Below are 21,115 nucleotides of genomic sequence, written 5' to 3' on the forward strand. Positions count from 1 at the left end.
GTAGTGTGATTCCTTCCCTTTTTGTAGTAGCATTGCCCCAATAGCATCTTCACCGATAGAGGGATTCACATTAAAAGCTTTCTTCAAAGCTTGAAGCTTGCATAGCTGGGTAATGTCCCTAACACATCTTTGAAAACTTGAAAAACCTCCTCACAATTAGGATCCCAAACCAATGGATCCATCTAGTAGCTTGTTGAAATGGGTATAGTAGTTGTGAAGAAAATTTGATAAAGCGGGACATATACTTCACTTTTTGAATAAAGTTTGCTATCTGCTTGGTGTCTTTTGGTGAAGGAAGAAGCAAAAGAGCAGTAACCTTTTTTGGATTTTCTTCAATCTCGTTTTCACTGACCACATGGCCAAGAAGCTCAACCCTGGGTTGAGCGGATGACATTTCTTTGGATTCATTTGACCTCTACATTCATCATATCTCCCTAACACTTCCTTCAAATCTAAACAATGAAGAGCTCTTTCACTGTATACACAGAAATTATTTATAATTGTCCTTAACAAACTTACCCAAGAAATGAAGTGTTGCTTGAATCTTCATCTTCAATTCCCTCCTCTTATGTCTCATCATCCATGATTGGTTTCCTTAATTCCATACTAAATCTTTTAATGTCACCTTTTTCATTAGACAGGCCCAACTGTTCTAAGCCATGATCTGCCCAGTATAAGGGAAAAAGCTCCAAATCCAACTAGCATTACATGATAGTTAACCAAAGTCTTGACCTTGAAAGCCTTTACTTCTAAGTCTTTGATTACACCCAGACATTTGACTCATTCATGATTGGCCATTAGTATTCTAAGCCCTGATATTTTAGTAATGCTAAGACCTAGCCTTTCCACACAAGAGTGGGTAATGACACATATCTGTGCTCCTCCCATCCACATAGGCTTGCCCCATGCTTTTTCCTTTGTGCCAAGCTTCCACTACTGGACAAATATCTGGGAGCTCTTCTATAGGCATAATCCTCATAGATCCCTTCTTAGGCTCCATTGTTGAAAAGCTAAACCCTTTGGTGCAATTGTTGCAATTGAGTGAAGGATATACAAACACTCTTATAGACCATGTATTTTGAAGCTTTTTTCACATGCATCATACTACCTTAGGGCTATAAAATAGACCCCTTATCATATTGCATGTTTTCTCTCATGTGAGCATATAACAAGGATGCTATGCAAGAGCTGTCATTGGAGGTATGGGTGCCTATTGGTCATCACAAGGTAGCTCTATCTGACTTAGTTCTTTAGAGAGTAATATCTTTTCCTCCTCGCATTTTCTCTTTGACTATTTTGACTATTTGTTTCCAAAACAATGTCAAGAACATGGCATATGAGTTCTCTCCTTGGAAACTTCCTCTGAATATAGTTATATGGGCTCTATTGTCTGCATTTTTATGGTGCATTCACATGTCTTGAGAGATAAAATACTAGATATATTTGTGTATTTTCTCAATATTTGTTTATTACATGCTTGGAATATTAATTTTTTCATAAATTACTTTACTTTGTGTTTTGGGAATTCTTTTGAAACATCAGTCTAGTTCAGAAGGCTTAACAAAAGCCAGAGTATGATGAGAGTCATGTTTAGTTGATTTTAGGACAATATAATGAACATACCCAGCAAACACATGTTTGAGGGTAGCAACTTCATGTCATTAGCTTAGCATATTCTTTTTGAAACAAACAAGATATGCAATGGCTCACATTATTGGGTCTACGTCGAAGCCATTAATTAATTTAGTTGCAAGATTCCAGATCGCTTAACAATCTCAAAAGAAAAAGTATCTCTGCCCTCGTTCCCACGCAGAGTTCCTTGCCCAAAACGAACTGCATCTCCATGCATCTACTACCTCGCAGCTTCGTGCCTCCACACACTGTGAATCACAGCTTTCTCTACGCACCACCTTTCTCTCCGTCTTCTCTGTCACCCCTTGCCATCGTCTGTTCTCCACAACCCTCCCCCATCTCCGTTGCCCTGCATCAAGAGGCGCACAATCCCTCCCCTGCTCGAAGCGATTGACTGTTCTACGATGGAGGTTGGACCCTTCGCTTGCCTTGCTTGCTCTGCACAACGCCCTCTCACACACCTTTGCCGCTTCCACTTGCGCATGTCATACACACACACACACACATGACGTCCGCTGGCAACACATGTAATCTTCGAGCAAAAAGTTATCTACCTCTCTGCTCGCCTTCGCATTGACACACGACATCACCACCATACACCCCGAAGATTCTCTCTCTCTCTCTCTCTCTCTCTCTCTCTCCACATCGCTAGCATTGACCTTTTGCTTTACTTTTCTGGAGGATATCTCATGAGATACCCTCTAGTTTGACCTGCTCACAAAATTGGGCCAACATACACTCCTTGGGTTTGTATTCACGGTCCATAGATGCTATCATTGCTAGAGGAGTACTCTACTACTCTATGAAGGGAGCTATTGAAATGTTAAAATGTGACAAAAGTTTATAAATTTTAATGTACTTTTTAATTGATACTGGCCAACTTCAATTTTTAAGTGATTTTTAAGTATCTTCACAAGATTTGAAGCAATCTACCTTTATTAACATTATCGCTAACGTGGTGGGTTTTCTACTTAAAATAATGATGAGTCACGAGATTATTACTTAGTCTATCTAAGTACTCATTTTAACTAACTTTATTGAAGAAAAAGTCACATCTCATGGACTTTGCATCATAAAATACGACCACAATTATAAGATACATAGATACATTCTTTATTTTTATTACTATTTTATAAAAGAGTTTCCATAGTCTTCTCCATATTTGGAAGCAAAGTAATTTATAATTGACTTCTTTTACGGCTCTCGCTTCTTATAAAATCCTTCGTGCCCATTCCTTATGCTCTATTGGCAATTCACAACTACCAATATTTTTTATTTTTTCCCTTTTAAATAGCTATGGTTTCATTTATTTTTTTTGAATCCTCGGGACATCCACACCTTAATTATATAAATAAGAGCCTAATACATTCTTGCAATTGAAGCTATATATGTAAAAGAAAGGGTTTCAATATTTAAATATTTAAACTTATATACCTATGAAAATAAAAATAACATACTATATTTTAGTGTGTATATATATACACACACTAAAATATGCAAATAAAACTAATATACTTTATTTTTGTGTGTGTGTGTGTATATATATATATATATATATATATATATATATATATATATATATATATATATATATATATATATATATGTATATACATATATATATATATGTATATACATACATATATATATATATATATGTGTGTGTGTGTGTGTGTGTATATACATATATATATATATTAAAGTGCCTCTCTCTCTGTCATGCACACACTCTCTCTCTACCACTCTCTCGCTATCCATGCATCGATGCCTCTTCCCCTGTGCGTACCTCCTCTCCTGCGGTGGCCTCCTCCTCCTGTGTGCCTGCCATGCCTGTCTTGCACAACCTGCACTTGCCCTCCTCCACGACTCATGGGGACAGGCCTCGCACACGGCTATTCCATCAAGCAGTGGAGCTGAGGTGACCCTAATAGTGCCCTTCCATCTAGTAGACAGATCCATTCACTCTCTCAAATCCAAAACAAACAAACACACAGACACACACACACACACACACAGACGATGAACCTGGTTATGGAGAGAGATAGAGAGAGAGAGAGAGAGAGAGAGAGAGAGGGGCACCACATTCTTTTTTTAAATTAAACTATATCGACCCTTTAATTTTTTTTGTATCAATTCAAAGCAAAGTTACTCCTTGTTTCATACATACTGGGTCTACAACCCAATTAAAGCGAATCTTGGCAAATCCGCGTTGCGCTCCCCAAGCAAAAGAATTTCTACTCTGTCTTCCTGCACGTGCTCCACAACTCCATACCGACTCAGGACAGCCGACTGAGGACAGAGCCCCCCCCCCCTCTTCAATGCCCCGCCTGCTCTATGCTCCAACTCTGCGCATCCGTTTCAATCCCCTCCAACCCAGCTACGTGTGCTCCAGCTCTACGCATACACCTCCGTGCCCTGTCGAACTTGCACACTCCACCCCTCTCCGCAGAGACGATAGAGGAGCAGCGCAAAAAATCCCTCCTGTCTCGCCCACGCTGTGAACATCTTAAACTCTCCTCGTCGGATATTTCTCGCCACGTTAAAATTCTTCTTCTTCTTCTTCTTCTCTCTCTCTCTCTCTCTCTCTCTCTCTCTCTCTCTTCGCCACGTGCCGCCCCAAACTCTCTTTTCCCTAAAGCCTGAAGAGCATCTCGTCATATTCCCCTTAATTCACCCCCACCCAGAATTGGGCACGCCTACTAGCTAATGAACTATTTTACATTAAATTAAACTATATTGACCCTGAAATTTTTTTCTATTGATTTCAAAGCAATCTTACTATATTTTACATCGAATTAGTTATTTTTAAAATTTGATCTACCATCTTGAAGGATAGTTCAATGGATGTAAAAAGCATTATTTGGCTAGAGAAAAAAGATTTATATTTTGAAATTCTTTATAGTCTTGATTATAGTAAAGTATTATCACACCCAAGTTTAATTTTCCTTCAATATTTTCGAAAAAGGAAGTGTTTTTTAAAACCCTCTAAAATCAAATGGCGCGCGCACACACACAATCTTCTTTTTTCTTTAGCAAGTGCCACTTGGCCTTTCATATTTCCTCATAACAATCTTTGTCAAAGGGCATGTACACACGTAATCTTAAGAGGAAGGAAACAAGAGTAGGTGTTAAAAATATATTAATATCATTATTAAAACTTATATATGGTAACTATTTGTATTCATGATGTAATATCATTAGGAAAAATTTGTACTCACAAAGGGACCCTGTAAGGAATTTGACTTTACCTCTCTCTAAAAAATGGAGCGCATGGATAATTTTTTGCAAGCTGACTCCAAACTTGTTGGAGATTATACAGCCACAATGTCCACTTCAAGACATTTCTACTGATATATAGCACACTATGATGATTCTTCATATTTTAAAAGATTTCATTTTTTATTCTTTAATTGATGTGACAACTCTGTCAAAATCTTTAGAGAACCAAAAAGGAAATCTTTTAATATATGAAGAATCTAAGAGTGAATTGTGGGTGTATAATCTCAAATAGATTTGGAGTTCATTTGTAAAAATTTATCTATGCACCCAAATTCTTAGAGAGAGAAACAATCAAACTCCTTATAGGACCCCTTTGTGAGTCTAAATTTTCCTTAATAGATTTCTATAATAAATCTAAATATTAGGTATATTCATTTTTTAATATTAATTAAATTTTCTCATGTTAGTTTTTCATTATTAGAAAATGGCCAGCATCTTGTATTCATAATTTGAAAAGTGTGGATTCTTACATTGAATAGTTAACTGCATCAAAACTGAGGACATCCTAAATGAAAGAGGTCCCATAAGTTTCTCTAAATCAAAGTGTGCTTAGTTCGGATGAAAGACATGGGAGAAAGGAGGCTCCCTATTGAAGATGACGGGGTGATCCATGATGAGCGTAGGTATGGCCATCTTGGCTAGGAGATCCATTCATTGTAGCTGCGCTCTTGTCAAGGTGGATACAACAAGAGAAGTGGAAAAAATGATGCAGAGCTGAAGGTTATACAACATGGAGTGACCCGAATTTAAAATTTGCTTATTGATCTTGTGTTTCTCTCTCCGTGTCAGGGCTTTTTCTTCTCCGCTCTCCAAGCTTATCCATGTGCTGCAACATGAGAGGATGGTCTTCGTTGTTGCCTTCCAGCGAACGATTCTCTTGCCATCGCAGATGGGAAGAGAGTGTGAGTGAAGTGCAAGGTGTGATATGCAAGCCTATATGATATGCATTGGGTAAATTAAAAGTATGCTTGAAGCTACCCAAGATCCAAATTAGCCTTATGTATGGTGAACATCTTCATCTCACTCTTCATCTTGAACCTTGGCTTTGAAGCTGGATATGTAGGAGTCGGCAGATGCCGCAATTTGTAGACATTGATTTCACGAGCTTGACCTCCATGATCTTTTACCTCCCTCAAGGGAGTGAAATCCATAGTCGGTGAAGAGAGTGGCTTGCATCGCGTAGAGTGTGGGGAAGGCCCACATAAGGGACATTGTCAACAAGGTTGTTACTCAATGTTGAGAGTCTCCTCTGGATGAAGTGATGCAAGGGATTGCCTTACTCTGGGGAGAAGGAGGGAGCGAGATGAAGTCGCGGATGAAGCCAACATGGGCATGAGCGGGATGTCGCCCACCGAGAGAGATGGGAGGGTGGGTTTACTGGGCTCACAACAAAGTAGAATTGTAACAAATAAATTCCTTAAATGTAGTTCAGTATGATGTAATGATGCCTCCTACATGCATCGTGTCCATTCTTGATCAATTTCAAGCAAACCTTACTAAACATACTATTTTGAATCACTACAATAGAATCAGGGTATACTAACGTGATTATCAATACCAAATGAGTTTGCTAAAAAAAATCTCATCATCATTGGTAACTGCGCTAATATGGAATTGTCGGTATTGACGTCAATATTTACTCTAATAACTACATGAATAACCACACCGGTAATATTATTTACGAGTATGGTTATCGATGCAATTTTTGGCATAATTTTCAATGTAGTTACCAGTGTCTTTTCCGGCGTCTAATTTCTTTTAAAAAAATACATATGTTTTTGGCATTTTTAAGCTCATTTATGATATTAAAACTGTCAAAAATGAATTCTTCGAAAAAAATTATAGAACTTATTGTAAATATTTAGTTTTTAGTAAACGATATGTGCTAATGTCTAGTGGTAAATATGTGCTAATGTCTAGTGGTAAATGCTATACACTGACATTATACTTAAATGTATATATATATATATGACAAAACCCTGATCCCTAAATCATTATGCTAAATTGATAATGCCTAAAGCTATGCCAAAATGTTAAAATGCTATGCCTAAATGCGCATGCATATAAGCTACGACAAAATACTAATGCTTAAGTTGTTATGTCTTAAATACCATGCCAATATGCAACATAAAAGTTTAGACTTGAAACTTAATGCCCAGATTCTTATGTCTAAAGCGAGAATGCATATGCGTAACTAATGTATAAGCCTATTTCCTAGATACTAAAACCTAACTAGTATGGCTGGCCGCCTCCGACTCTCTCTCTCTCTCTCTCTCTCTCTCTCTCTCTCTCTCTCTCGCAGTGCTCAATGTCATCATGGTCATAGGACACATTGGTCAGAGCGTACATGATTTGGTTTGAATCAAGTGTGTGTGTTTGTGACGATTATTTGTGATCGCATTTTGGTACAACAAAGGAGCCACCAAGGCAACAAAAAGAAGAGAACATTCCCAAAAGCTATCAGTAAAACACAATAAATTCTTCCAATTATTTCAATTATAGTCCTTCAATAAGAGACAACGAAAAATAGAATGACAAAGACCCAAAATATACTCAATCTTACACGTGGAATACCCACGGCCCAATGTTGTGTATCAAACCTTATATATCTGTTAGTTGTAAAACCTCTTTGTACACAATGTTTTGAGTGTAAACCATTGGAGGCTCTGCGGATTCACTTATATTCAATCTTTGAGCATCATCAAGAACTATTTTGATGGTAGATGAAGATCTCACACGGGACATTGCAACATATAGCTGACCATGAGTGAAAACTGGTGTAGCTAGATACAAACCCAAAACTTCGAGTGTTTGACCTTGTGCCTTGTTGATTGTCATTCTAAATGCAAGCCTCACAGGAAACTGTCTACGCTTCATTTCAAAAGGTAGTCCCTGAGAAGCCCCTATAAAAAAGTCTATTCTGGGTATGAATACCCTTTCTCCAGCATGTGACCCAGTGATTACTTCTGCATCAATAATCCTGTGGTGAAACTGCTTACATATCAACCTTGTACCATTGCACAAACCTTGTCGAGGAAGAAGCATAATTGGGGCATTCTCTTTCAATTGCAAAGAGTGTGATGGAAAACCTCCCCCAAGCTCAATTAGAGAATTCAAAAATTCAGTTGTATGAAGAATACTTTTGCAATCGGATGAACATATTGAGTCTGCTCTCACATATTCCTTGAATATTCCTCTCATTTTATCCATGGCCAAGTCATTAATGGCATCAACCTTCTTATTGCGAGGAGCAAGGATACCTCTATCCTTTAAAAACCTCTTGTAATCTTGAATGTGTTGCATATCTCCATATATACAATCAATGAGCCCTTCAAGACTATTTCCTGGAAGAAGCATGTGATTTGGCAATGGGACACGGTCATTTAAATCTCCATGACCATTACCAATGCAAAATATCCAATCTGCAAATTCTCTTGCAAGTGCATTATTTGAGCCTTGCAACACACGCATATTGTCTGTTAGCCGCAAAACCTTGATATATTTCCATATGTGTGAGTGACACAAAGATGCATTCACAATATCTGCACGACTTCCTTTGCGGACAACATGCAAGATTTGTCCAAAATCACCCCCAAACAAAAGCACTTTTCCTCCAAACAATACATCATTTTGCATCACGTTCCTTAACGTTCGATCTAGTGCCTCATAAGCATATCAATGGGTCATGAGAGCTTCATCCCATATGATCAAGGCAGCTCTCTTCAAAAGTTCAGCAAGCTGACTGTTCACTTTGATACTACATGTTGATTCCGAATGCAACTCTAATGGTATTTTAAACCTTGAGTGAGCGGTCCTTCCATTGCTAAGAAGTAAAGCTGCAATGCCGGATGATGCACATGCCAAAGCAACCTTTTGTTAACCACAAATGCGAGAGAGCAAGGAATTATAAAGATATGTTTTTCCAGTTCCACCCGGTCCATCTAGAAAATAAATACTTCCTTCTGCCTTTTCAACTGCCTCCATGACTTCATTATATGCAATGTGTTGCCCTTGATTCAAAGAACTCTCCATTCTATCTGCCAAATCATTTTGTTCATGTGCATTGAATATTGTCTCCTCACTTAGAAATCCACCACTATGCTGGAATAAACGTGCTTGATCTATGCTAGGCATTCCAGAATAGTCAGCAAGTCGTTTTTCCTATTGTTGAAGCATATAATTTAGGGTAGATAATGCTTGGTTGTTTGCTATTTCATGACGAACATGCTCATCAAGCGTACATGTGTGCAAAGCATTAAAAAATTCCTCAGAAAGATCTTTGGAGAAATTATTCCATAGAGTACCTGGAGACAAAGGCTCACTAAACACCAAAATGACCACAAATAATTGTCGCAATTGTGGTCCCGATCGTTGCAAGGATGCCTCCTGTAGACACATTGACCATTTAGCATCATTTTGTAGTAGGCCCCTAGCATTTCAAGCTTCCTTAAAGGTAGGGTAAGTGTGCTCACTAAAAGTTTGAAGGTCCTCAAATTTCCGTGAACCCTTGCACTCGTTAAGCAACATTCGAAGGTAATAAACCTCCCCAGCTGTGGGAACAATGTTGTACATTCTTCTGATGGTGTTGACCTTTTGTCTGTGAGTCCATACTTTTCTGCGTGCACTCCAAACCCATGAGTAGGAAAGTCTGTGTAGATCAAATCATTTGCTTCCGGATACCTTTGATTTGCCACAAACCACTCTATTAGTATTGTCTTTCTATTTGCATCATTAGTGACTACTCCCGCCAAATTTGCAGCATCTTCAAAAGCTACCATATTCTGTAAAGGAAGATGAACTTGTAATCGCATTGTATCGGGCTTCTCATCATGTAGGTCAAATCCAAATATCCTCCAAATTGCCTCCGATGCTGATACATAACTTGCCTCTAGATAGCTCTTAATTTCATCAAGAACACCTTCACCATCTTGCAACAAGACTGTGGCTCTATCATGGCCCTTATACACATATTTGTAAAGATATTTTACAACTGTGATAGTCGAGCATATTTCGACATTGATGTGAGCTTTATATCTCAATGAGAGAAGTGGATTATATGCCACAACCCATCGATTATTCAGATTCATTTGTTTTGATAGCACATAATTTCCATCATCTCGTCGCATGTATGCTGGATATCCAGCGCCATCAATGCAAGTTTCTGCACAAAACTTGCATGGATATTTAAATTTGCACCTCCCTTCTACCATGCATGGTGCATTTTGATTCAAGACACCACATGGACCATGAATGTTACAACGTGTTATAACATTGTGCAAATCGGGGAACCTGTCTTTGTCTGGTAGCTCATCACAAACCATTTTATCATAGTGTGAAACATCAGTGGGCTTGTACTGAGATGCAAGTATTAACAAAATATGAGCATGAGGAAGTCCTCTTTTCTGGAATTCTATCACACTGACATGGACAATGACATCTCCAAAAATAGAACCCTGTATAAGCAAATGCATCAAGTCTTTAAACTTATGATAAAAGACTCGTGATGTCAAATCAGGACGATCAGAAGCACTTTGCCCTGGCAATAAGGCATCATCAATCTCTTTCTAGCGTGGATTGCATGTGAGAGTTATAAATAGGTCTGGCTTCCCACGCTTGCGCACAATTTCCATGGCATCTTGATAGAGCTGATACATATGTCGTGGGCCACCCACAAAAGACGAAGGCAAAACAATTCTTTGTCTAGCATTAATACCTCTCACTCCATCCACCACATCCCTAGCTTCCACCATGTCTACAAGGCCTTGATAAGCTTCAACACGAAGTTCCTTCTGATGGTTTCTCAACCATAGTAGCCTAGACTCCTCCATTGTGTTGTAAGCATCAACAGTGTATTGCTGCAATAACCTACTACCTCCTCGTAAAAGACACTCTGCGGTGTCACTCCTTACTTGTGTCCGAAATGTATAATACTACTTTTGAGTCATAAAGCGTGTTCTCCTTTCAGTATTCCCACTGGCATCATCATCGGAGTTAGCATCATTATTGATATTGAGAAGAGGTATGTACGGGTGCCAGCCATCTTCTCCTCTTGGAAACAACAAAACATATAGTAAAGCCATATATGAGCGATGCAAGGAAGAAATTCTTTTAAGTCCTCCTCTTTGATATTGCAATAAAATATCACGATGCCCCGCATTTCTTTCATCTCCATGCCCAGGTATGATTGCTGCAACTTCTGAACCACGGGGTGCTAGGTACTGCCAACCATTTGAACGTGCTTCAGTAATTACCATATGGACCTCAGGTATTACAGAATCTTGCATCATTGTAGCAGCATGACGAAAGGCATTTGCATATGGGTTTTCACGATGCATCATCGTTTGCAAACTTTGCAAAACATCTCTATCCACATTTGGTACATGGTGTAATCGATTATTCAACTCATTCTCTGTGTCAAAAAAGTACAACTGTGCAAAGCGAGGGATCTGATCTATTGTTTCCCCTGGAGTCATAGGCCCATTATTATGGTACACAGATCCATGAACTTTAAAATTGTATATACCTCTGCCTCTAGAAAATTGCTCATCTACATGGGCCCCCAATGATGCAAAAGCTAATGCATTATTATATGCCCTTATGTTTCTGAGAAATCGACGTTTGCTTCTAGGAGTTGTCCCCTGCATCAACTCTTTAAGCTCCATTGGTGGATCACTTAAATTAAGCAAAGAAACTTTACCTGATGAGCAACAATACTTTCCCACAAATGTTTGTATTGACCTCCCTTCTACCTTCCAAGAAAAAGCACCACAAATGGAACATCTAAATTCCAAGATGCCCAAGTTGTGTAGTATGCATTTACCATGGTAAAGAGAAAGCATGGAGCTATGCTTTAAGACCAAGGAATCTAGATACACTGTATGAAAAGAAAGGCTATATTTCTCAACTTTGGAGAAGTCACCCTCTCTAAGAGCATTGTGAGGATTTGTGTGGACATCCTGCAAGGGTCTATGAGTTTCAGTATTGTAGAGATTATTTCAGAGTTAGCAGCAGTTGGTCCTTGCTCATTGATAGAAACCCTTGATGAATAGGGGGCATTCGAAATATCAATCCTCAATGAAGAGGGGGCATTGATATAGACCATTGATGAAGAGGGTTCATTTGAAAAATCAACCCCATGCAGAGATCTTCGAGCCCTAGACCGTGCAACTTCCCGTCTTGCTTTTCAAGTAGCATCACACAATCTGCTACGTCTTGCATGTCTAGGAGTCAAAAAACGTGGCCGAGAAGACACCATATGTTTCTGTTTCAAATAGAGATTGAATTATTCTCACATTTAAATATTAGATCATATTACATTACAAATGAACAACATACATCATCATCGTCATCATCAAAAACATTCTTAAGAAAATCAATTGTTCTTAACATCAAAACATCATAAGTATCATAGCTCGTCCCTCAATAAGAGCTTACATATTGGGTGCATTACTTGGTGCACCTGGACCACTTGGCATAACTATACGACCAATCCTTTTTTCAATTGCATTCAAACGACTAATAGATACTTTTAAGGATTGAACTTCATTCCCTAGTTTGGTTACTTGCTCTTTCAAGGCTTCAACTTTCTCCTTGTGCTCTTTAAAGAGTAAAGAGAGTTTCTCCGTGACCTCATACTGAAAGGTTTCAGTAAACCTATAGAGCTCATGTTGATTGAGCTCCAAACGTCTCATTGTTGAGAAGAACTCTTATCGAAAAGTCTCCTGATCACTTTCACTTGTAGGTGCTTGAACCTCTTTCCAAATTTTACATAAATATTCATTGGACTCATGTTGGTTAGCTTCATTGCATTCACAAAATCCTTGAATAATGTGTAAACGCTTTGAACAACCTTCATCATCCCCATAACCTCTTGATCTAGCAAGTTGCTTTGTTGCTCGTAGGCTATTACGATCTGGAGGTGTAGACATGATAACCTCATCAACACCATATCCTCCTATAGCAGCAATTGGAGAACCACTGGAAGGGTTATCCATCACTGCAGAGACATATAAACATGAGGAAAAAGGAACATTTATATCTATCATAGACTTTTTTTGTATTTTACTACCTGTTTTTTAATACAATATCATTTCTCTCTATTTATCCCATTCTTTCTTTATTTTTGGATCGAGTTTAATTTCTATTAATTTCATTTTTTTGCAATGTTTACACTAAAACGGTCATCTATTAGTTCAATCCTTAAAAGTACACGACTAATAGATGCTTTTTCCAAGGCATGCTAGAGAGAGAGAGTCGCCATGCTTGTCATTTCTCTCTATTTATCCCATTCTCTCTATTTATCCCAATCTTTATTTATTTTTGCATCAAGTTTTTTTTTTTTTTTGGCAATGTTTACACTAAAATGGTCATCTATCAGTTCAATCCTTAAAAGTACACGACTAATAGATGCTTTTTTTAAGGCATGCTAGAGAGAGAGAGAGAGAGAGAGAGAGAGAGAGAGAGAGAGAGAGAGACTCCCCATGCTTGCAGTGTTTGCACACAACAAAATCATAAACTAAAAAAGTCCATAGTCCAAACCTATGTCGACAAATACTTTTTTTTTAGGCATGCTAGAGAGAGAGAGAGAGAGAGAGAGAGAGAGAGAGACTCCCCATGCTTGCAGTGTCTACACACAACAAAATCATAAATTAAAAAGGTCCATGGTCCAAACCTATGTCGACTGCCTGAAAGGTCGAGGCTGACAGCACTCTCTCTCTCTCTCTCTCTCTCTCTCTCTCTCTCTCTAGCATGCCCAGCTTCGAGAGGGTCCTGCTCAGTGCTCAAAAAAAACCTAGGTTTAGTGTAATCCCACCTACAACCTCTAAATTCAAGTGAGTTCAACATTTTTGCATGTTACTTGTCAAGTCTAAGGTTTCGATTTAAGACGATGATGAACGATATTTATGAAAGTGTAGTATGTATCAAGAAATCTACGTCGACTGCCTGAAAGGTCGAGGCTGGCAACACTCTCTCTCTCTCTTTTTCTCTAGCATGCATGCCCAGCTTCGAGAGGGTCCTGCTCCGTGCTCGAAAAAAACCTAGGTTTAGTGTAATCCCACCTACAACCTCTAAATTCAAGTGAGTTCAACATTTTTGCACGTTAATTGTCAAGTCTAAGGTTTCTATTTAAGATGATGATGAACGATATTTATGAAAGTGTAGTATGTATCTTGAAATCGCTTAACAATGCTTGATAAATTTCTGGTAACACTAAAGCCTTATGTTCATGTGTTTTGTTTTTAGGTTGCTTTGCCAAAGATAATCGCTCATTTCAGTGAAACACATTCAGTCCTCTTCTACGCCACACAACCTAGAAGAAGAGCGGAAGGATACCATCTGTTCAAGAGATTTTAGAGTCTGGTGGGCTTGCGCTTCTGAGCACATTCTGTGATCAAACACAAAAGCACATTCTGCGATCAAAGGGCTTCATAAGAGAATGGTGCAAGCAACATGACTGGGTAGATGACAGCTGAATGTGTGTGTGTGTGTGTGTGTGTACGAGAGAGAGAGAGAGAGAGAGAGAGAGAGAGAGAGCTCTTACTGCACGCAGGTCATGCTGCCCTGCAAAAGGTGTGCTGAATATGTGTGTGTGTGTGTGTGTGTGTGTGTGAGAGAGAGAGAGAGAGAGAGAGAGAGAGAGAGAGAGCTCTCTTACTGCACGTCGATTTTGTTTTTGGAAACGCTGACTGATTGCTAAATCTTGACCCTTGGCCTGCAAAAAAATTTGGAAACGCAGAGTTAGCAATCTCTCTCTCTCTCTCTCTCTCTCTCTCTCCCTCCTGGAAACGCAGAGTTAGCAAGCTCTCGCTCTCTCTCTCTCTCTCTCTCTCTCTCCCAGACACACAGACCTGCGCTTGGAAAGACAACCTGCGCTTGGTTTTGGTTTCGCTTTGCACTTGGAAAATAATTTCAACTGAGGTGTGGCTTCTTATACCTACACCAATATTGGACTCTACGTATTGCTGCCCGCAACCCGACAACCCGCAACCCGATTTTGCATCAACCCGTAGCCCGACGCAAAGCTCATGCATCAGTGCAATCCTCCACGTAGGTTGGACTGGAGAGCGCCTAGGCTGGGCAATCGACACGGTAGTGCTAGTAACGCGGCAGTGCAAGCCTCCACGTAGGCTGGATTGGAGAGCACCTAGGCTGGAGAGCGGGAGTTGCTGCCACCTGGGAGTTGACCTTCTCAAATTGATATAGAGATAAGATCCTTAAATGCTAAAGTGTTATGGTAAAAGCATTATGGTCAAACATCTGTCTAATATTTTACGTATGTGTGAGAGAGAGATCTCCTCCATGTATCGCTAGCTGCTTCACTTAAGAGAAAAAGCTTATAAAACCTCTCATTTCTTTGAAGTTTGAAATCTTGGAATGTGTGAACCTTTTCAACTTTTCAACCTTCAAGTAGTAAAACTTCAAGTAGTAAAAAAAGGATTGACTCTACTTTTTCATATTTTAATTTTGTTTTGAAAGCCAATTGAAGGGTGGCTATAAACAAAATTTGTTTATGGAAAGCCAATGGATATAAAAGTTTAGAGCTTACGAAAGTGCTCATATGTACGCTATCAACGATCTTAAAATCTGGCAAAGATTTTGTAATTAATATATTAAATCTTGATTTAATAGAATAGTGGTCTCGAAGAGCCTCAAAATGGAAAGGTGTGCACATATATGTGTGTGTGTGTGTGAGAGAGAGAGAGAGAGAGAGGCCTCAGAGAGAGTGTCCAAAAAAATTATTGATCATAATAATTTTAAAGTAAATATATATATATACTTGAGCTTAAGTTTTTCAAGTAAAGAGAGGCCTCCCACGTATCATCCACTGTAACTTGAGAGAGAGAGAGAGAGAGAGAGAGAGAGGCCTTAAAGAGAGTGTCAATTTTTTTCTTGATCGAAATAATTTTAAAGTAAATCTATACATATATATTTGAGCTTAAATTTTCCAAGTAAGGAGAGGCCTCCCACGTGTCATCCATTGTAACTTGCACAACCGTCCATGTTTGAAACTCCATGAAATAACTACAGCTCAACGACCTTGACGTTTGAAGGTCGCAAACCAATCGCGATCTACAACAGCTACTTATGTATGTGTTCATGTCCATGTTGTGTGTATGTGGTGTTTGTGTGTGTGTGTGTGTGTGTGTGTGTGTGTGTGTGTGAGAGAGAGAGAGAGAGAGAGAGAGAGAGAGAGAGAGATAGAATCAACGAGGTTGGTCGCTGGCTATGTGTGTGTATGAGATTCGAATCTCAACCTACAATACAATTGTGAGAGAGTCCAATCTAGCTGAGCGAGCCTTTATGCGCACCCAAGGATCTGTGTGTGTGTGTGTGTGTGTGTGTGTGTGTGTGTGTGTGTGTGTGTGTGTGAGAGAGAGAGAGAGAGAGAGAGAGAGAGAGAGAGAGAAAGATCACAACTGTCTACAACATGTGTGTGTGTGTGAAAGAGAGAGAGAGAGAGAGAGAGAGAGAGAGACAGAGAGTAGTTGGTCCCATAGCCAATCATGAACAAAGGCGAGTAAGCCCAAGTTGACGAATCCAGATTAGGGAGAAAATCTTGGACGGATGGCGAGCAATTGCAGGTTAACAACAACGGAAGGCGGAGTAAACTGTTGACTTTGTTTAAAAGTTTTTGCGCTAAATTTCTATGAACTTTGTAGGTGTTCTCAACTTCAAATTCAAATTTAAAGGCAGATTTTAGAATTTATGGGTGCGATTACCCTAGACCTAGGTTTTTCCTTCTTAACTTCATAGGCATTTTCACCTTCAAATTAGAATTTAGAGTTAAATTTCAAAAATTACAGGTGGGATTACACCAAACCTAGGGTTTTTTGAGCACTTGAATACATAGTGCTTTTCTATAAACTTCATGGGTTTGCTCACCTTCAAATCTAGTATTTAAAATTTGTAGGTGGGATTACATTAAAACTAGCCTCAAAGATTTGGAAAACCTACATATCAGAAAGTATATTTGAAGGTCTTTATGTGATTTTCTTAAAATTTGGAGATTTTTCTTTAAAATTTGAAGGTTTATACAAATTTGGAGGTTTCCATCAAGGGCTCTTGGAGAATCCCGCAAAAAATTGAAATTTGAAAAACCTACATATGATAAACTTTTAGAGACAAATTTACTATAATTGAAGGTTTTTATATTTAAATTTTCAGTTTGTGTGTATGATGATGATTGTATATCTCCCCTTTGATCTATAGTTCATCCTCCTAATTTCTACGAACTTTGTAGGTTTTCTCACCTTTAAATCTAGAATTTAGAGGTAACCCTCAAAAATTTAGGGTTACCTTTAAATCTAGAATTTAGAGGTAACCCTCAAAATTTGTAGGTGGGATTACACTAACATAGGTTTTTTTTCGATCACTTGAGATAGTGTTTTTTTCCAAATACTTGGAAAACCTCCATGTGAGAAATTTTAGAGGAAAATGTACTATATTTGAAGATTTTTCTAAGATTTCCCTCTAAAAGCTTGGAGATTTGCATCTAGAATTTGAAGATTTTTACTAAATTTAGAGGTTTCCATCAAGGGACAATCCTACAAAAAATGATTCTGTATGAGAAATTTTAGAAGAAAATTTACTATATTTGAAGGTTTTCAAGTTTGATTTTCTCAATTTGCATGCATGATGATGATTCATTACGTGCTCTCTGATTTTTAACTCATCCCTACTAACTGGTCCCAAAGTCATTAAAACTTGCAACTCGTCAAGCTCTCTACCTTGTGGAGCCCTCTAGAGTGTGTTTTGTCTGTGTCAATATTTGGGATTTCACTGAGGAACTTGAGAAGGCATCACTCATAGTTTCCTTTCTAGAAACTTACATCCAAGTCACCCGCTTCGCATGCCACTACAACTAGCTTTTTTTTTTCTTATTAAATGGCCTAAATGATGTCAACATTGGCTTGCACCTTGAAGGTATGTTAGTATTATCCAATGCCAATATTTAAGAAGTTGACATGAATGAAATAATTCATGATGAGATTCTTATCAAGGGCTCTTGGAGAAGCCCAAAAAACAAATTATGGTTGAAAATGTTGTACTCAACATGTACACTAAGTGTGATCATGTACTGAAAAATGCACAACAACAAGCTCTCGATGGTATTAATGTTTGTAGTTTAGGATGCCGCATATTTGTGGAAGGAGAAGGATGAGGGTAAGGAAGCTCTGAGTAGTTTTCATATGAGGCAAGGTGAGGGCTCGTGTCCGGATACAATTTTGTATCCTTATATCTTTTTCTTTTTACAAAACTCACAATTGTGAGTGGATAGTATTAAGAACAGAAATATACACCAATCTTCGAGCTCAGACCGATCCTTGAGGGTCAAAGGATTGCAAGTTATCTGCTTGGCAGAGAAACCATTACTACTCCTCGGATTTACTTATTACAAGATGTTATGTATTGTTCTATACCAGTCCTCTGAGGCTTGTTTGCATCCGATCATGTGGATAATCAATCTGCTCTCTTGTGTGATTTCACAAAATCTTGCCACAGCTAGATCCCCCTCAAACACGCGGTGGTTACTTGCTTTCCAAATATGGTCGAAGAAGTAGTACCTGATTATTTGAGTGCAGACGAGAAGAGCAGGACCTCCCATCGCGTTACTACCAAAGAACATATCATTCTTGAAGAACTTAATTTGCCATGTCCTTTGAGTCCAGTTGCATATTTTCCCAGCCATGCCCTTGATTGCCTGACATTTCATGAAAAGGTGGGCAAGGTCTTCACTGGCTATTCTGCACCCCGAGCAACGATCGGACCCGATGCCTCTTTCTTGTATCTTTACGCCCATCGGCAGAGCCCCCCACATCACTTTCCACAGAAATATCTTCATATACTGAGGCCATCTTGGCTTCCAGATGTTCTCCATGACCCCCTCCCACTATTTTTCCATCCAGTGTCTCTTCCATAAATTGGTGAGGGGGCTACACCAATCAGCCTCGTGCATTAATGCACGGTAAATGCCTTTAAAGTGTGGTTTCCAAAAGAGGCTACTCCCGGGCCATCTCCAAGTGTCCCATTCAAAGCTGGATTCGCAAATTCACAATTTTGTATCCTTATATCTTAAAGGTATGTGGCATCATGCAAGTATTTGGCATAAACAAACTAAAATGACTATTGAGGGGATCTTTAAAAAAACCATCCCGGTTCAAAATGTTTGGTCAATATGTACACCATATTTAAATGAGCCTCTTGGAATGCACTTACGTGGCCCTTAGCACCCCCATTCTTAGGGGTTCTTACTCTTTAGGGTCACTTTCAGGCAAATTTATTATATTTACATTGGACTTAGATTTTCTTCAAGCACTCAGGTATGCAATGCTTTTTTCAAAAATTAAAAAAACCTACCTATGAGAAAATTTAGAAGCAAATTTATTGTATTTGATGGGTTTTACACTAAATTTGTTTAAACTTTGTAGGAGTTTTTACCTTCAAATCTTGAATTTACAGGTAAATCTCAAAATTTATAAGTCAAATTACAATAAACATAGGTTTTTTTTAGCATTCAGATACACAATGCTTTCTCCCAAAAACCTAGAAAACCTACGCATAAAAAATTACAAAGGAAAAATTATTATATTTGTAGGTTTATTTTGTAGGTGGGATCACATTAAACCTAGATTTTTTCTAGCACTCAAATACACAATAGTTTTTCCAGAAAACTTAGAAAATCTACATATGATTATAGTAAGTGTACACTCAAATACATTTCTAAGTATGCTTGCACTAAACCTATCCCTTTTTCCATCATTTGTTGAAGGTGTCATTGATCTAGCATCTAATGATGATGGTGACGAGGAAAATTCTCCCTCATCTAGGTTGCAGGCTAACACATTAATGGTTTCTTGAACTATTGGTTTGCTTGAATGTGGGATAGGTATGGAGCTAATCCTTTGAAGGCTAGCGGCCTAACAACATGACTTGATGTATATAAACCATTCTTCATCTCTTCCTACATCAAGTTAGGGGCCAATCCCATGGACTCGAGAATGTCGAGTCTAATGTATAAGTCATCCAATGAGAAAACATGAGCTATGCTTCTTTTCACCTCTTCTAAATGCTTGGAATCACCCGTTTTTAGCATACGATCTCAATGTGAGTGCAACCAAGTGGTGATGGTACTCCTCACAAGATGGATCACTGGGTGGCGATGGCACTACACATCTTTTGCATGTCCATGGCCAATTGCATCTCTCAGATGTGGTACACACAGGCATGATCTTCTTCCATGTTGGCCAAAGATATGCACTAGCTCCTTGAGGAAGCTATTTAAGGTTAAATTGTCCTTCATCATGGAGTTGGAAGGCCCTATGTAGCTCTCTTTTTTCTCAAACAACAAGGTGAGGACTCACAATGGCCTCTTGAAGGTAAGGGGGGAGGAAATATTTATCGAATGTAGGTCTTAATCAGTGTTGCAGTTGTATTGTTTTAAGATAAAATTGTATTGTCCATATACAAGTGAAATAAAAAGATCCATTTAATATTATAAGATTTAAATAACATTCAAGGTAAGTCTCAATCAAACCATTTTTTATTTTCTTCTAGTTGGTACCCGCTACTCGTAAATGGCTTATATATTATGAAGGGGCCCCAATAATAAGGTAAATGGTGCACATTGCACATCAATATTTTGAAACAAAATAAAACAAAAATAAAGTAGAATAAAATGACACATAAAAAATAAAAACAAAAGAATATTTTAATGTTTTTAAATAAGCATAGAAGATAATTAAACAATTTAGTGAAGTGATTTTTTTTTAAATCCTTAAATGAGAGAACCGTTTATCAATACCTCTGTGTTTGAGAAAGGTGTATCTAAGTTTAGACTTAAGCCGATTGAAAATCGAGATTAGCCGGTTGCAAAGGATGGCAAAGGAGAAAAAACCTGATAAAATATACTAGAAAATAGTTCGAATATTTTGCAAATTTGAAAATTTATACTAGTATTTCCATTTTGTGTTTGTATAAGGAGGAAACTTGCCACTTAGACAAAGAGACTTTCTCGAAGACTGCATCACAAGATCAAACTCCTATGGAAATTTTGTTTAATGTTTGATCTCTAAAGTCGTTTTCAAGCATGCAGACAAACCTTGGAGAATAGCTTTCTATTCCAAAGTTTAAGCTTTCTATTCACAAGACTTTGAATCCCTTAGGGACACTTGTCTCTCAAAGAAGGTGATGCAAGGAAACAAAA

At 38.3% G+C, this 21,115-nt stretch overlaps 1 protein-coding gene and 1 long non-coding RNA gene across 2 annotated transcripts; both read right to left on the reverse strand.

Moving 5' to 3' along the window:
- Positions 1–8,586: 8,586 nt before the first annotated feature.
- LOC147425452 (uncharacterized) lies at positions 8,587–10,739 on the reverse strand. The gene is made up of 5 exons (XM_086500067.1): positions 10,533–10,739; positions 9,417–10,364; positions 9,216–9,297; positions 8,868–8,948; positions 8,587–8,747 (listed from the first exon to the last, which is right to left on the reverse strand). The coding sequence occupies exons 1-5, from the start codon at positions 10,737–10,739 to the stop codon at positions 8,587–8,589; spliced, it is 1,479 nt and encodes a 492-aa protein (XP_086356193.1).
- Positions 10,740–11,927: 1,188 nt separating this feature from the next.
- On the reverse strand, positions 11,928–14,829 carry LOC147425453 (uncharacterized). Its single transcript, XR_015186475.1, has 3 exons — positions 14,760–14,829; positions 14,567–14,623; positions 11,928–12,907 (listed from the first exon to the last, which is right to left on the reverse strand). It is a non-coding gene; the product is annotated as an uncharacterized LOC147425453 (long non-coding RNA).
- Positions 14,830–21,115: the final 6,286 nt, after the last annotated feature.

The sequence above is a fragment of the Adiantum capillus-veneris genome, chromosome 25, assembly GCF_014529385.1.
Source record: "Adiantum capillus-veneris isolate H3 chromosome 25, ASM1452938v2, whole genome shotgun sequence".
In the NCBI taxonomy this organism is placed as follows: Eukaryota; Viridiplantae; Streptophyta; class Polypodiopsida; order Polypodiales; family Pteridaceae; genus Adiantum; species Adiantum capillus-veneris.